Source organism: Hemibagrus wyckioides, linkage group LG08, assembly GCF_019097595.1.
Source record: "Hemibagrus wyckioides isolate EC202008001 linkage group LG08, SWU_Hwy_1.0, whole genome shotgun sequence".
NCBI lineage: Eukaryota > Metazoa > Chordata > Actinopteri > Siluriformes > Bagridae > Hemibagrus > Hemibagrus wyckioides.
In genome coordinates, this window is record NC_080717.1 from 3,749,854 (window position 1) to 3,768,085 (window position 18,232).

At 36.1% G+C, this 18,232-nt stretch overlaps 3 protein-coding genes across 4 annotated transcripts; all 3 read left to right on the forward strand.

The window, feature by feature from the left end:
* Positions 1-3,904: 3,904 nt before the first annotated feature.
* LOC131358344 (immunoglobulin kappa light chain-like) lies at positions 3,905-6,146 on the forward strand. The gene is made up of 6 exons (XM_058398051.1): positions 3,905-4,200; positions 4,353-4,697; positions 4,958-5,323; positions 5,417-5,512; positions 5,747-5,778; positions 5,907-6,146. The coding sequence occupies exons 1-6, from the start codon at positions 4,155-4,157 to the stop codon at positions 6,030-6,032; spliced, it is 1,011 nt and encodes a 336-aa protein (XP_058254034.1). The 5' UTR covers positions 3,905-4,154; the 3' UTR covers positions 6,033-6,146.
* A 794-nt stretch (positions 6,147-6,940) lies between these two features.
* On the forward strand, positions 6,941-8,896 carry LOC131358345 (immunoglobulin kappa light chain-like). Of its 2 annotated transcripts, none has more exons than XM_058398052.1 (7): positions 6,941-7,052; positions 7,137-7,265; positions 7,418-7,762; positions 7,986-8,351; positions 8,443-8,556; positions 8,649-8,680; positions 8,770-8,896. In XM_058398052.1, exons 2-7 carry the CDS (start codon positions 7,220-7,222, stop codon positions 8,809-8,811), a joined length of 945 nt encoding a protein of 314 aa, XP_058254035.1. In that variant the 5' UTR covers positions 6,941-7,052; positions 7,137-7,219; the 3' UTR covers positions 8,812-8,896. The 2 variants fall into 2 exon arrangements, with proteins under 2 accessions (XP_058254035.1, XP_058254036.1); XM_058398053.1 differs by having other exon boundaries at positions 6,944-7,052; positions 7,204-7,265.
* A 3,046-nt stretch (positions 8,897-11,942) lies between these two features.
* Positions 11,943-16,488, forward strand: LOC131357950 (uncharacterized). Its single transcript, XM_058397373.1, has 7 exons — positions 11,943-11,984; positions 12,142-12,529; positions 12,688-12,801; positions 12,886-12,966; positions 13,062-13,096; positions 13,199-13,321; positions 16,378-16,488. Exons 1-7 carry the CDS (start codon positions 11,943-11,945, stop codon positions 16,486-16,488), a joined length of 894 nt encoding a protein of 297 aa, XP_058253356.1.
* Positions 16,489-18,232: the final 1,744 nt, after the last annotated feature.

The window sequence follows — 18,232 nt, forward strand, 5'->3', positions numbered from 1 at the left end:
GTACAGAAAAATTTCTGCAGCAATGAAGGTCCCAATGAGCACAGTGGCCTTCATGATCCATAAATGAAAGAAGTTTGGAAATGCCAGGTCTCTTCCTAGAGTGGAGCACAGGATTTGCTTTCCTCATGTTTTGTACATTTTTGCAGCGTAAAACATATTATAGCTAAAGTGAAGAACAATCTTATAACATAACTACCTTACAATACTTGGTAGTATGGCAGAACATCTTCCTGTGCTGACTGGGAAAAGTGTCAGTTTTTCTCAGACAAAAATACCTGAAACTGACCTGTATGTATTCACTAAACCTAGTACAGTTAGCTGCATGATTTTGATTGTGAATTAGCAAACTAAATTTGTCAGGAAATAACTCAGTAGAAGTCAGTAGATGGAGCCAGTGCTGTGTGGCAGTGATGTTGAGCTAGTGATTTAACACAATTGTGGTCAGCCACACACAGTTCTTTAAAAGACTCCCACAAACACACACAATTCACCACAAAGTACACGCCCAGTTCACGACTTGTTACTACTGTTTGATTACCTGGTTTTACCTTCTTCTGTCACACAGCAGGTTGTTTGCTATTCACCTGACCTGTGCCTGTTTTTTCACCATGACCTCGCCTGCCATTTTGGATTTGTTGTTGTGTGTTCATTAAAGCTGCCTTATCTCTATCCTAAGCTCAAGAACAAGACTATGGGGGAAAAAATAAATAAAAACATCTGACCTGAGAAATGGTACTTGAAGATTGATGAAATACACTTTGACAGCAGCAGTGTATTTAATATTGGCACTGCCTCTTGGCACTACAACTATTTATTTCTGTGGGCTAGTGGGTGGGAATTGCTTAGTGACCAAACTGTGGAAAATAAAATATAAAAAAGTGAAAAAAAAAATGTAACAATATGGCCACCTTTTGCATCTATAACCTCTTATACATAATCTAAACAGTAAGTCAGAGTCTTACTTGTTATTTATGTTTTAAGTTTGTGGAATTTATTTTATTTTATTTATTGATTTTTTATTTATTTATTTATTTGTATATTTTTATTTTGTTTTATTTATTTATTTTACTTATTTATTTTTTTGTTGTATACAAAATGGTACAACACAATTTTTCCACGTATAATAAACAAGGGGGGTGTAATCTTTTGCATTCCGCTGTATGCACCAGTTATGTGAGACATGTCAGGGTGGTTTTTGCTCACTGTATCATCCTGTACACCTGATCAGTGAACTTTACACTGCAGAGCAAACCAACACACACACACAAACACACACACACACACACACACGCACACACACACACACACACACATACACACACACACACACACACACACACACACACACACGCACACACACACACGCGCACACACACACACACATACACACACACGCACACACACACACACACACACACATACACACACACAAACACACACATACACACACACACACACACACACACACACACACACACACGCACACACATACACACGCACACACATACACACACACACACACACGCACACACACACACACACACACACACACACATACACACACGCACACACATACACACACACGCACACACATACACACGCACACACATACACACACACACACACACGCACACACACACACACACACACACATACACACACACACGCACACACACACACACACACACACACACACACATACACACACACACGCACACACACACACACACACACACACACACACACATACACACACACACACACACATACACACACACACACACACGCACACACATACACACACACACACACACACGCACACACATACACACACACACACACACACACACGCACACACATACACACACACACACATACACACACACACACACACACTTACAGTGCTGTGGTATAAATGTACAGTTTAAATGAACCTGCTTAGAAATATAAATATTTTAATATTAAAATTAAATTTTTATTATTTATTATTTTATTATTAAAATATTAGCAATATTACACATTTTGAAATCTGGAGACGGCAACTACAACAACGACAATATGCCCTGAGACAAACAAAATTAGTCACATCCTGTGGAACGTTTGAGAGGTGAGAAACTGACAATGTTTTTTGAGAAAAGCGTCTCGGTGGTCAGAGCGACCTGCAGAGATGAAACGCTCAGAGCTGCAGTGTGTGAAGGGGCAAAGAGACAAACAGAGATACAAAACCACCAAACACACCACACACACACACACACACACACACACACACGAAACAATACATTTAACCAAATTCAAAAGAAAAAATACAAAACACTTTTTTGAATATAGCTGATAGTTCAGTGTGTATCATTTTCTTCAACTTTTTTCTTCAAAATTGTCCATGATAAATGACCTTGATCATGTACCTAAAAAAGATTGTACCATATCTCATGACGACGAATGTAGTGAATATTACAGTGTAGCTTTGTTTTCTGTGTGTGTGTGTGTGTGTGGTGTCATATCAGAGTGAAAGTGAGAGAAAGAGAGAGAGAGAGAGAGAGAGAGAGAGAGAGAGAGAGAGAATGTGATTGGTTAGTGTCACATGTTGGTGAAGGAGGAGCTACATTATCACCTCATTAGTCACAAAAGGAAGTTATGTCATCCTCTGCCATCTTCAAGTGTTGATATATAAAGGGTGCTACTAGAAAGAACATTCAATTCAGTTCAGTTCAGTTCAATTTTATTTGTATAGCATGTTAAACAACGGTGATTGTCTGCTGTTTGTGGATTTGCATTTATCTGGTGAACTGATTTGCAGCAGTTGGTTGCCATTGCTGAGACGTTTATTCTGGACAGTTATTCTGAGAATGATCCCGCCTTAGACTGTCATGTCTTTGTTTAATTATCTGAAGTTCATCTGTAGCATTTACATTTATATTTACATTTACATTCAGCAGACACCCTTATCCCAAGTGACTTTCATGTAAAGGGCCCAACAGTGGCAGCTTGACAGTCTGGGATTTGAACTCATAACCATTCTGTCAGTAGTCCAACATCTTCAGCACCGTCTCTGATTATCTAGTTTACTACCCTATGTCTTTTGAACTCTGTGTTTGATCTACAATGTTTTTTGACCATGGTTTTGTTTGAATAAACCTGACATTCTGAAAGTCCTATTCTATTTTTTCCATCATATCTTTTTAAATTCTTTAACTTTAAAACTTCACATTTTAAGTTAATAAAATCCCACATTTTCAATGTGGTCTCCGATTTTCTTGATATTTTTCATATTTTTGATACTTTTCAGCAATCTCAACCTGCATTTTTAGCTATTAGGAGACTGCAGAACTAATTGTTTATCCTTGATTCCTAACCTTAAATAACAGAATTTTATCTTACTGGGAATTTTACAAAGGTAACAAGTGTGGCCAAAAAAAAAGAAAAATCTAAAGAAAACAACAAAAATTGGAACGCTGGTAGGTCTTATGGTGACCTCTGTGTCAGGTCTGACAGGTGTACAATTAGTATGAAGTAATATACTAGACAAAAGTTTAAAAGAAAGAAAGAAAGAAAGAAAGAAAGAAAGAAAGAAAGAAAGAAAGAAAGAAAGAAAGAAAGGAAATGAAAATTAAAAATGTTAATAAAGTTATAATGCTATTAATAAAGTTTGGGCATAATGATGATCTAAAGGTCAGCAGCCTTCATGTTTTACCACATTTCTGGCTTCTATCAATAAACTCATTTTTCTCCTCAACATAATGACAGAATTGTTTTATTAAAAATAAGAGTAGACTAAGCCTCCTCCAATGGAACAGACATAAGCATTAAAACACACACACACACACACACACAAGAACAAATGCACGGATGTACACCTGCAAAAAAACACAAATTATTTCACACCCACATAAAGAAGGAACCACAACACACTCTACACACACAGAGTACACAGTTGGAGTGTGTTCCAGTGCACTGCTATACACTGACGATAATTCAGTGAGGCAAACTACAAATTTGACTAGCCCTAAAAAGGCAGAGCAACTATTTGTTGTTTTTCTTTCTTTTTTTTGGGTGGAATATGTCTCTTGGAACATGTGATCCATCGGCTACAGATAACTTAAACAGATGAGAATAAATATTTCTGCTTCTGTTACCAAAGTTCAGTCAGACTGAAGATGCTGATGTTGATGTGGATTACAGCATTGATTTTTCATAAAACTGGTAAGTGTGGATGGTCATTTATGTTTCTGATAATAAACAGGTCACTATGATAATAGTTATGACAATTAATATTAAGTGTGGGAAAAATATTTCTATTACACCTGTTGCAAAGTTTTGGGTTTAACATTGCATTGTTTAACCCTTTACATTAGATTCTGCCCAAGAAAACCAATCTATTATTCAGCCAGACTCAATGGTTATTGCCGATGTTGGTGATAGCGTGACTCTGCGCTGCTTTCGACCAGAAGAGGAAACCAGTGGAAACATCATTTGGTACAAGCAAAAAGTAGGACATGAGCCTCGAGCTATGGTCACAGTTAATTATGAACCTATTTGGGAAAATCAGTTCAAGTCACCAAGATTCTGTATCAAGAAAGAAAAAAGGGGCTTCCATTTAAATATTGCTAACCTAGAACCATCAGATGAAGCCATGTATTACTGCAGCCTCATGAAATTTTCACCGGTCTTCGGAAAAGGAACATTTTTAACAGTAAAAGGTACAAATATTAGCATACATATTTAGTAGTATTAATTATGATAAATATAATATGTTTAGCAATATAAATGGCATTGTTGTACATTTGATTACCTGTGAAAAACAGTAGATACATTTGCAGTATGTGTTAATAAAGTCAAAAGGTTTTTAAAAATATTTATTGCATACTTTACAGTAAGTACCATGTTGGACATGTCATGACTGTCAGTCATTGTTTCTTAGTACATGCAGTTTCTTCACTGTCTATATCACTCTGAACAGATGACAGAGATGTAAAAGTGTCGGTGTTGCAGCACGGCATGTCGGACTCGGTTCCTGCAGGAGCCTCAGTGACTCTGCAGTGCTCGGTTCTCTCTGAGAGCAGAGCAGCAGAACTCCAAGTGCTCTGGTTCAGAGCTGCTGCACCACAATCCCATCCTCAAATCATTTACACTCATCACAACAGCAGCCATCAGTGTGAGAGCGGCTCTTCTACACACACCTGTGTGTACAACTTCACCAAGAACATCCTCAGCCTCAGTGATACTGGAACTTACTACTGCGCTGTGGCCCTGTGTGGGAAGATCATAATTGGAAACGGGACACAAGTACAGCTGGATGTGAAGACACTCACTGATCAGTGCTTCAGTAAGAACAAACTGCAATTTCTATCTGTTTCCTTGGTTTGAGACACTTAGAATATTGCTGTGGAATTTACAGTGAATGTTTGTTTATCTTTAGAGGGATCTGTAGTGATCTGCCTTGCTGTAGTGTTGGCAGTGTGTCTGGTAATAAATTGCGCTCAAGCTGTTTTATACTGTAAAAAACGATGCACAGGTAAGTCTTTATTGACATCTGGAGTAAAAATTGACCTGAAATATTAAGCATTTAATCATTTTTCAGTGAGATAGTGTGTTGTGGTGATCTTTGTTCTTTTAAGTTATTTTAAGCTGTAAAAAACAAAACTTTGACCATAACAAGGGTAAAGATTTATTTTAGTTGAGGAGCAAAAGTGAACCTAATTTTTTTTAGCACACATCTAATGTTGAAATCTGTTTCTTTCCTCTTAAGTGAAGCTTTCACAAGACACAATGCACAATCAGGTAACAATTCAGGCACTGTGTATAACCACATACCCCACCCCCCCACCCACACACACACACAAATACACACCTAAAAAAATACTACAATCATCATTTTTGTGATTAATCCTTTACATCCCTTCCTTCAGGACTGTGATACAGTGGAGGTGAATTATGCTGCTATAAATTTCAGTAAAAAGAAAATCAAAAGAGCCAAAAGAGATGAACTACATGATCCTGTTTATTCTCAAGTGCTACATATTCCTGTTACTTAGTACACTGTTATTCTTTTTATTATCTTATTATTATAACAGATACATGCTGTATGTCTGCTCGCTGTGAAGATGTGAACAATATTTGACTGAGAAACAATAAAAAAAAAATAACAATACTACTACATTTTGTTGTTGTTGTTATTATTATTATTATTATTATTATTATTATTATTATTATTATTATATGAATGCACTTTTGAATTTGATTGTTTTCCCCCCAGTGTATAGTTTTATAAACTTTATCAAGTGGTGTGGTCTGTTTGTTTATTAACTCATAAAAATATTTTAATGTTTTTGTAGTATATATTCTGCTGAAGTTGTAGCGCTCTATAAGAATGCCGAAAAAGTTCAATCTATACAAACTTTATAAAAACTGTATTAAATGACATATGACAAAAAATATTAGAGGTCCAAGAGACAACAATTTGGATTCATTCATTAAATTAAAAACAGATTTAATTTACTCAAGGCAACGATAGCAATAATGAACATTTATTATTATTATTATTATTATTATTATTATTATTATTTATATTTTTATAATGTTTATTACTATAACCATGTATTACATGTGAGATTTATTAGGGATCGATAGATAGCTAGATAGATAGATAGATAGATAGATAGATAGACAGACAGACAGACAGACAGACAGACAGATAGATAGATAGATAGATAGATAGATAGATAGATAGATAGATAGATAGATAGATAGATAGATAGATAGATAGATAGATAGATAGATAAGAACCTGGTGTATGATGGAACTAATATAAAGAATCCGTGATGCAAATCACTCTAAGACTAAACTTTCTCCAACACACACACACGCATGTACATATACACATGCAGGAAAAAAACACAAATTATTTCACACCCACCTAAAGAAGAAACCACAAAACACTCCACACACACTACACACACAGAGTACACAGTTGGAGTGTGTTCCAGTGCTTTGCACTGCTGCACAATGGAGATAATTCAGTGAGGCAAACCACAAATTCTTCTAGCCGTAGAAAGGTAAGGCATTTTTTGTTGATATTACCTTTTTTAAGTATAATATATCTCTTACATAATGAGGAACTTGTGATTCGTCGGCTACAGATTAGTTGCCCAGCGCATGTGCTACAAGAATAGATGAGAATAAATATTTCTGCTTCTGTTGCCAAAGTTCAGTCAGACTGAAGATGCTGATGTTGATGTGGATTACAGCATTGATTTTTCATAAAACTGGTAAGTGTGGATGGTCATTTATGTTTCTGATAATAAACAGGTCACTATGATAATAGTTATGACAATTAATATTAAGTGTGGGAAAAATATTTCTATTACACCTGTTGCAAAGTTTTGGGTTTAACATTGCATTGTTTAACCCTTTACATTAGATTCTGCCCAAGAAAACCAATCTATTATTCAGCCAGACTCAATGGTTATTGCCGATGTTGGTGATAGCGTGACTCTGCGCTGCTTTCGACCAGAAGAGGAAACCAGTGGAAGCATCATTTGGTACAAGCAAAAAGTAGGACATGAGCCTCGAGCTATGGTCACAGTTAATTATGAACCTATTTGGGAAAATCAGTTCAAGTCACCAAGATTCTGTATCAAGAAAGAAAAAAGGGGCTTCCATTTAAATATTGCTAACCTAGAACCATCAGATGAAGCCATGTATTACTGCAGCCTCATGAAATTTTCACCGGTCTTCGGAAAAGGAACATTTTTAACAGTAAAAGGTACAAATATTAGCATACATATTTAGTAGTATTAACTATGATAATTAAATATGATGTGTTTAGCAATATACTGTAAATTGCATCGACGTACATTTGATTACCTAAAAAATGTTTTTTGAAAATATGTATTGCATACTTTAAGTGCCATGTTAGACATGTTCCTCTGTCAGTCATTGTTTCTCAGTACATGCAGTTACTTCACTGTCTATATCACTCTGAACAGATGACAGAGATGTAAAAGTGTCAGTGTGGCAGCACGGGATGTCGGACTCGGTTCCTGCAGGAGCCTCAGTGACTCTGCAGTGCTCGGTTCTCTCTGAGAGCAGAGCAGCAGAACTCCAAGTGCTCTGGTTCAGAGCTGCTCCACCACAATCCCATCCTCAAATCATTTACACTCATCACAACAGCAGCCATCAGTGTGAGAGCGGCTCTTCTACACACACCTGTGTGTACAACTTCACCAAGAACATCCTCAGCCTCAATGATACTGGAACTTACTACTGTGCTGTGGCCCTGTGTGGGAAGATCGTATTTGGAAATGGGACACAAATTCAGCTGGGTAAGAAGACACTCACTGATCAGTGCTTCAGTAAGAACAAACTGCAATTTCTATCTGTTTTGAGCTATAAATATTTAGAATATTGCCATGTTTATGTTAGTTTGAATTTATTTATCTACAGAGGGATCTGATGCTGTAATGATCTGCCTTGCTGTAGCTTTGGTACTGTGTGTTGTGGTGATCTCTGTTCAAGTTAGTTTAAACTGCAAAAACCAAAACTTTGACTATCACATGGGTAAATATTAATTTTAGACAAGGAGTATAAATTAACGTAATTGTTATTAGGATGTCAGCACACATTTAATGTTCTGTTTCTTTCCTCTTAAGTGAAAGTTTCACAAGACACAATGCACAATCAGGTAAAAATTCAGGCACTGTATACACATAACCCCCAAAAAATACCACAATCATCATTTTTGTGATTAATCCTTTATATTCCTTCATTCAGGACGATGATACAGTGGAGGTGAATTATACTGCCATAAATTAAAATAAATTAATGAAAACCAAAAGTGAAAGAGCCAAGAGATGAACTACATGATCATGTTTATTCTCAAGTGCTACATATTCCTGTTACTTATTATTATCCTGTTACCTATTATTCTTTTTATTATCTTATTATTATAACAGATACATGCTGTATGTCTGCTCGCTGTGAAGATGTAAACAATATTTGACTGAGAAATAATAAACAAAAATAACAATACTACTACATTTTGTTGTTGCTGTTGTTGTTATTATTATTATTATTATTATTATTATTATTATTATTATTATTATTATTGTTATGTATGAATGCACTTTTGAACCTGTGTTTTTTTTTTTTTTTTTTTTTTTTTACCAACGCATACTTTTATAAACTTTATCTACTGCTGTGGTCTGTTTATTTATTAACTCATTAAAATATTTTCTTACTTTGTGAAGTTGTAGCACTCCATAAGATTGTTGAAAAAGCCTAATCTACACTTTTATAAAAAATTTATAGAAATTTTATAAAACGTGTTAGTCTCTCAGTGTCATGGTAAAGTTATGATGTATGACAAAAAATATTAAAGAGCCAATAATTTGGATTTACTCATCAAATTAAAGACAGATTGAATTAATGAATTAATGAATTAATTGGTTGATTAATTAGTTAAATAATTTTTATTTTATTATAATTGTGTATTACTATAACTATGTATTAGATAGATAGATAGATAGATAGATAGATAGATAGATAGATAGATAGATAGATAGATAGATAGATAGATAGATAGATAGATAGATAGATAGATCTGACATATGATGCAATGAATATAAAGAGTTTTAGCTGTTTTTTTTATCCTTTAAAAATATTTTTTTAATATTTGATTTTGTAGAGAAGAATTGCTTCATAATGTCGCTGTCCATGGTGTTGAAAGTGTTGTGATGACACATTAAACATACAGATCTTATAGAAGTCAACAAGAAATGTTATTGACCTCAGTAACCTTTCTGATAAACAACTGAGTGAAATAATTAAGAAATAGATAGATAGATAGATAGATAGATAGATAGATAGATAGATAGATAGATAGATAGATAGATAGATAGATAGATTGATTGATTGATTGGTTGGTTGTTGATAGTTGGATAGATAGAGTAGAACCTGATATATATAAAGACTGCTGTTTTAGGATTTGGGATTTTTTTTCCTTTTTGTTTAAATCATTTATTCAGATTGGATCAGAAGCACAATGAGGAATGACAGATTGTCGCTGTCCGTGGTGTTGAAACTATTGTGATGTAACAATACAGTACCATTTGCTTGCAATAGCAACAGTAACGAAACAACATATCAACTACAACTGCAGTGTCAATCACATCAGCAACTTTATTTGATGAATAACTGAATTAATTAATGTAAACATTATTTTTAAGTGACATTTGGACACTTATGAGAGTTTTGAAGGCAGTGCAGCCTGGATATACTTTGGGTCACCAGAAAACAGTACCGGATTTTGGATTAAGTTACATTATACAACTTCCTGTACCAATAGCTACAAAAACAACCGGTTTACACAAATTTAAAAAAAATAAAAAAAATAAATACACACCAGTTTTAACCACTAGGTGACAGTATCCAGCTTTGATAGTGAAATTCAATTCCATCAGACAGCTGAAAAATGTTATGTATTTATTTAAGTCAATATACTGTACATATTTACTAATATCTATTATATATTTTGAAATATTTATACCTCAATTATTGGCTTTATAATAAAACATCAGTCTTCAGTCTCTTTAGTAACTGATTTGTATCAGGTCAAAGAACAGGCCTTGACTTTATTAGAAAAAGACAGACACTCAGATTTGATTTAATATTAAAGGAAGGAGTCTCCAGTGTATTGTAACATTTTGAGGTGATGATGAAACTTTCATTTCTTTTATAGAAAATTGAAAGATACATCATTTTCACATTTATTTTTGACCACACTGACCTCTTTATTTTTTACCTGGTGGTAATTTGCCTTGTACTGTGTTTTATTAGGTGATGACTTTCATATTTCTGACAAATACAGTGATGTGCATTACGGATATTATGTGTAGTTACACTGACTGTCCACTAAATTAGGAACTCCTGCTCTTTCATGCAGTTATTTTATTACATTGAGACAAATCATGCAAATTCAAGTAAAGAGTTCACATCTAATGTTAGAAAAAATATGATCTCTGATTTGTCCAGTTTGGGTTAGTCTGTGCCATGGTGTGTATTTGGCTGTGCCATGACCTGTACTTGGCTGACAGGAGTGGAATGTAATGCAGCCTGTTGATCCTCAAGATGTTTGAATGCACAGGGATACAGGTTTTGTAATGTATATATAATGGTGTTCCTGTAATTGTTAAAAGAACTGCAGATATTTGAATATAAAATGATTAGTTCAGCGATGGTGTTGTTTAATGTACACTACCAGTGAAAAGTTTGGACACACCTTTTAATTCAATGTTTTTTGTTTAGGGATTTATTTTCTACATTCTAGAACAATCCTGGAGATTTCAAAACTATGAAATAACACACATGGACTTCAGTAATCCATATGTAACGACAACAAAAAACAGTCAGTGGTTATTTTAAGACACGAAGGTCAGGTGTTCTGGAATAGTTCTTGCAAGAACAGTATTGTCAAGTGCATTTGCAAAACCCATCAAGCACCATGATGAAACTGGCTCACATGAAGACCATCCCAGTAAAGCAAGACCAAAACTGACCTCTGCTGCAGAGGAGAAGTTCATTTAGAGTCACCAGCCTCAGAAATCACCAATGAACAGCACCTCAGATTAGAGGCGTTATGAAGGCTTTACAGAGCATCAGTAGCAGACATATCTCAATATCAACTGTTCAAAGGACATTATTGTGGATTTCAGCCGCCTTCAGCATTGTTTTCCATTCTGTCATAATGTCCTTTTTATCTTTTTGTGCAAATATGGAAAATGTGGTCTAGATGTAGGTCAGAAAACAGTATGCAGGCTTATTACATCATATTCTGGGTGTGCTCAATACAGACCGCCTGTAGTATAAATGTAATGTCAAACCATGCTTCAGGTACATTCATATTCTGTTCATAAATGGGATACTGTCGAATTTATAAGGAATGAAAAATGACTGTTTTTAGGATTTTCATTTTGATTTTCAGCACCATGTGTAAGTAATCTGAGCAAATTGTTTCTTGTTTAATGTGTTACTAAAAATAATATTGTTCTAAACTATGTGTAAGCTGTAGAACAAAATCCTGTATTATAACTTTTCGTTAATTTTTGAATTTTTGAAATATATTCAATTAAGTATTTTTTTTTTTTTTTTACAGTCCAAACTGGTAGACGCTGGGTCACTGCACAATCCCTCACAGAGCCACCAGTTTCCCAGCCTGATAAAGAGCTCAGTGTGAATATCGGAGACTCGGCTACTTTGCGGTGTTGTATTTCTGAAGATGAATTTGGGATGACAGCCTGGTTTAAGCAAAAAGACAGAAAACCACCTCAACTTATGATCAAGTTCTTTCTGACGTCTAAAGAAATGTTTTATAATGAAATCGAAACGGCTCGTATTAAAATGGAAAGATCTTCTAACTGCATTAATATGACCATTTTAAACATCATTCAGTCTGATGAAGCCATGTACTACTGTGCAGTATTGATGACACACAACCCCGTGTTTGGAGATGGAACTTACTTAAACATTAACGGTAGGATTTTCAGTAAAATTGATTAAGCTGCTGATTTAATTTAGTTATATTTTCCCTTATTACCATTAACATGTTCAAGCTGGACAAAAAAAATATTGAATTATGAATGAAAATGCTAACAGTGACAGAGACATTTAGTAAGTGAATCAAGTGTATTTCATGTTATTATGTTATTTCATCAGAAACATCTAAACCTGCCCTATGTGATAATTCAGTGGTGAGTGTACCAACACTGCATAGAAACAACACTAACATGAACACACAAGAGAAAACAGGTAAAGTGTAATTCACAATCAAATAATTATTTATAAATCATTCATCATAATTTGAGTAGTAAATCATTCCTCTACATTGGACAGTGGTCGCTTTAGGAACGGCTTTGGGTTTGTGCGCACTTCTGATTTTCTTTCTCACATATTTCATACTGAGGAGAAGAAAATGTGATAAATGTAAGTGCTTTTGTTATCAGATAAGAATTATAGATAATAATTTATTTCTATTAAAATGATTAATATGTGTATTTCTGTAATAATAGTGAACAACTTTAGAGATTCTCCAGGAACATGGCAGGTAGGTGTGCATGAAATGATATTGCTGATTTTATACTATTATACGGTATAGATAATTTTTTAAATGTTTTCTTTACACCTAAATCTCTCTACTAATTTATAGGAACCTGAAGCTGAAACACTGAATTATGCAGCTTTGCAGTTCTCAAAGAGAAAAGCCAAAGCTGAAGAAAAAAGGAAACCTGGCTCATCAGATGGGTGTGTGTACTCTGATGTGAAGAAATCTGTAAGATGTAATAAATGATTGTTTACACACGGTTCTATTACACTGCAAATACTGTAAAACAATATTTCAGCAATTTCATCAAGTCCATCCTGACTCTAGGAAAATGTATTTCTGTATTTTGAAAATGTATTTTGCTCATTTTGAGCTTGACTTATGTTGTAAATAGATAGACATTTATTTTAAAATGAAATATTGTATACCAAAAAAAGGAAAAGCCTAGAAATAATTATTTCTGTGTGAACTTATCTCATAAAAATAATAAAATATTTAAATATTAAATAATTTTTCACATCTCTATTTTTTTAACTGTATTATTTTAAACTTAAACTAACAGTGACATAACAATTCAAACATAAAATGCGGCTACAGTGAGGTTTTGTCCTCTATCATATGACTGTGATTCTTCTTGAAGACACAATAAATATAAAGATATCTGAGTTTCAGCTAAAACAAAATGATTTTGGTTTGGCCTTAATGTAAATTGTGGCTTACAAACGTGGCCTTTCTGGACTGTGTAAGACTTTTCATTAATTCAAGTATTTCTTCAGTTTATGCTCCATTTCTGACATCACCAAGCCATTGTTCATTGTTCTGGTATCACAGTTTGACTACTTCCTGTGTTTTGCTGATCACCTGCACTGTGACCAGTTTTTATTAAAGAACTCTGACCTAATTTGCATTTGCATCTGCCTCATCAATCAATCAATCAATCAATCAATCAATCAATTACACAGTATGTACAGTACGTGCGGCTCCAAACCCAGAGTGTTGGGTTTTGACTAAAAGTTCTTCAAACATATTTTTCCATTAAACAAAGTGAAGCATTAAATGAGGAAAATAAATCTTTCCAGAAATGTAGGCGTAATTATTTATCATGCAGGCCAGATTTTTTTTCCCTTTTTTTGCTTACTTTCTGACTTTAAAGGACCTGGGGCACTGGTTATAATGCTTATTTATGTAACCCGGTTTCCTGAGAAGGGGCTGAGATGCTGCATTATGGCTGATGCTATAGGAACACTTCTTTGAAGAAGTTGTGCCTGAAGATGTGACAAAGTGGAGTGTGACAGCCGGACCATAAAAGGGCATCTATAACGCATTACTTGTCCAGCTTTTACTTGTCTGAAGAAAGAGCTTTGGATGGCAGGAGTGTGGCAAGTGACACAGCTTCTCATTTCCTTCTCAGGGAACCAAGTTACATACATAAACTGGTGTAGTTCTATTTTGAGGGAATTCAATACTGAATTCGATAGCTGATACTATGGGAACATCATTACCAATGCCACGACACATCTGGAGATCTCTGTCCCAGAGGTTGTGAAAGGGCACAACCAGAAGCCATTAGCCAGAAACACAGCATCATTAGCCCTGTAAGCCCCAGGAGTGGATTCCAGGTCCAGTTTATAGAACCTGATATGGGTGTGTGGATAGGACCAACTCCAGTGCAGCACAAAAATATCCTGAAGGGGAATGCACCTAGCCAGAGTTCTGGACAAGGCGATACACCTAACTGAGTGGACCTTAATCCTTCAAGGTGTAGTCACACTGTTTTCCTCTTAAACTGCCTAACCTAAACTGGGCACAGCAGGGGCAGCCTCTCCTGCTCTGCCAGTAATGGGGCTTTTCAGGAACGTATCCCACCCTGAGATACAGGGCAGACTTGACCATGTCTCTAGGCAGGAAGGGGGCAGCTGGCAGGGCCTGCAGAACTCCAACCATAATTAGGGAGGCCAAAGCTAATAACAGAACCATTTCCAGGGTCAGAAACTACGAAGCTGACTCCATTGGTTCAAATGGGGCTTAAAGCAGCCCCTCCAGGACCACTCAGAGGTACCAGGAGGGTAGATGTGGTCTGCAAGAAAGCCTGACACCACGCAGAAAATGAGAGACCACAGAACAGGCACATGATTGCCATGTATACCTCAATGTAGAGGGTGACAAGCCCTCAAAGAAGCATGTCTGCAGGAACTCTGGCACTGTAATAATAGGTCAGTGAACTAGATCCTGACAATGGTATTTACACCAAAGGCAAAAGTTCAATGTAGTCTCCACAACCTCAGTTGGGAGACCACAGTCTAGGAGCTGGTCCCCTTCAAGGGCCAGACCAAGAGGTTCCAAATCTCTAGGTAGGGGTGGAGACCAGAGAGCCAGAGAGAGAGGTAAATTAGGTCTGCAAGCCAGACTAAGGTGGGTCAACAAGCTTTTACTACGTTTACACCATGGCATCTAGCCCCCAATCATTTGCTCTGGAGTGTAAATCACTCTCAGCATGATAAATCTGGCCTCTGCCTTGAGCAAGATCTGGTGAACCAACCTGAACAGAGGGCACAAACACAGACCACCCTAATGATTGATGAAGGGGACCACCAAAGGTAGCCCCTGAGTTTTGGGAAGAAGTGTTTTTAGCACTAGAAACACAGCCCCCGTCTTTAGCCAATCTGTTTGCCCTGAGAGCCCTCCCAAAAGCAGCCATCTAGGACAGCTCAGCAACCCAAGAGGGAGGTGTCAGTCTAAAGAGTCTTGTGATGATGACATGACAGAGTGGGACCCAAGGTGAGAAACTGGGGTCTGTCCACATAAGAAGGGTATGAAGGGCAGAGATGCATTGGCCTAGACAGATGTCTGTTACAGCAGAAAGTATGGAATCCCCCCAAGCCAGAGACAGACATTCTTGCGTCATGGCTGAATCCCAAACTATCCCCAAAAAGGTGGTTCTCCAAGATGGAGAAATCACACATTTACCTGGCCTAGGGAACTCATGTGGGCAAGCATGACATCTCCATGCCTGGCTGCCACCTCCCTTACCTGAGCCAAGAGTTGTCTGGATAATTGACTACCTATGGTACAATGATGCCAGAGCAGCCTCCATATAGTTTGTGAGAGTGAGCAATAAGACTAGGGCGGGGGTGTACAATCTTATCCAAAAAGGGCCTTTGTGGGTGCAGGTTTTCATGTCAACCAAGCAGAAGCCACCCCTGAGCCTATGGTGGGGGGGTGTTTTTGGGGGGTGGGGATGGGGATCTTGGCCTTGCAATGCTAGTCTTCTTTTCCTGCCTCAGGCAAGCCTGGGATGCCTGCAAAACCGCCATTGTGTGCAGCACCGCATCGGCTTGACCTATGGCCACGTAGGCCTTCCATATAAGGGCCAACGTGGCCTGAAAGGGCTTTGAGGGGCCTAGAATTCTGTTATTTCTAGATGTTTTTATTCAAATAATATGCTAATAGATACATATCTCATTATAAGAAATATTAAATAAATTTCCCATATATTCAAGATATTTTTGCAGTGTAGATAAACTACAATGCTACAGGTTTTATTCAGTATCAATGTTTAAAGTAACTTCTATGGACATGAGTTGTCCCTAATTTCATTTAGTTTATTTACAATTTGCAGTCTGTGGAGATTTTGTGGTGTCATTTGTATAACTCAGAGTTTTACTGAACACACAATAAATGTAAATAGTTGATTAAAAATGTAACAAAACCCTTGTCTTAAATGTGTTTTTTTTTTCTGAATAATGAGTAATATTCTGAATATTTAAGTAATTTAATGTGACTTTTCCATTAACTCTGGGCAGAGTTTGTTTTATTCATTCATCCATCTCTGAGCTTGTGTTTGTGTCGTTACTGAAAGGACATGAAAAATCATGCCTTGTGAATGTGGTGCCTGTAACTTGGATGTAGTATTGTACAGCAAAATATAAAATTAAAAAAAGTGTTGAGTAAAAATTCATTCTAAATGTTCTAATGGATTTTACATTAATTAAAATGAATCATCAAACAACAAAAAAAGCCTTCCAGAAATGCATCCATATCATTTATTGTGTGGTCCAGCCTTTTTTTTGCTGCACTCCATTCATTTAAATGGTTCTGGTTAAATTGCTTCAATGACTTAATTAAGGTCACTACAAACTTGTGCATGAGCAATAATTGTTCAAAAATAAAATAATAATAAGTTAAAGAGTATCAGTGTAATAATATTTGTAACCACAATTCATAATGTAAAGTGTTCACATGATTTATTTGCTTAATTGCAGTCCACATTCATGACTTTTATATCCTGGTTAAAGAAGCTGTTAGAATCTGCTGTTGGTGATTGTTCAAATGTTGCAGTTACTCTTACCAGATGCTAGTAGGCAGAAGAGACTGTGGTTTTGTTATGAATATTAACTAGGTTATTCTGCATGCTCGAGTCAGTGCTGAACTTTCTTGACAAGGAAAGATGTGTCTGCAGTTCATCTGAGGCCTCCAGCAATGTGCATAACCAGGAGGTTCAGTCAGGATTAAAGGTCAGTGGATCTGCAGATGGTTCATGGAACATGTTCTGTTTCCGGGCTCCTGAGGTCTCCTTTGATGATGATGAGAACTTTTACTGAGCTGTTTGTATTTCATTAATCAAATACTCTTCAACATATGCACTCGGAGGGATGTAAACAGCTTTAATTGTAATGGCAATAAATATCCAAATTAGGTAGCATAGCTGACATTGCAGTGAGAAATATTTAGAATGAAGGAAGTATCCTGAAGCACCAGTGGAATTCATGAGTTTATCTGATATAGGCATCTATTCCACATGTGCCTGATCTTATCTGCAAATGCCTAGCTTAGATGTAGGTTTTTATTTCAATCTAGCAGAACCAAGTCCTGATTCCATTTCTATAGACTCTAAGGTGCAGCTTCTGTTTAGTTATAAAGTTCAAATCACACTTCATCATAGAGTATCTTCTTTTTAATGGAAAAAAGGACAGAGGAGCAATGCAGCAATGTTCTGATTAATGTACATAACTTACCCAGGTCATAAAGGTCACTTCCTGCTATTTGTTCTGATTTTATACAAATAAGATGGATTAAGAGAGCAGTTTAAATAAACAACAGTGAGATGTTAGTGTAGGCATGTGTGACTGTACAAGTAAA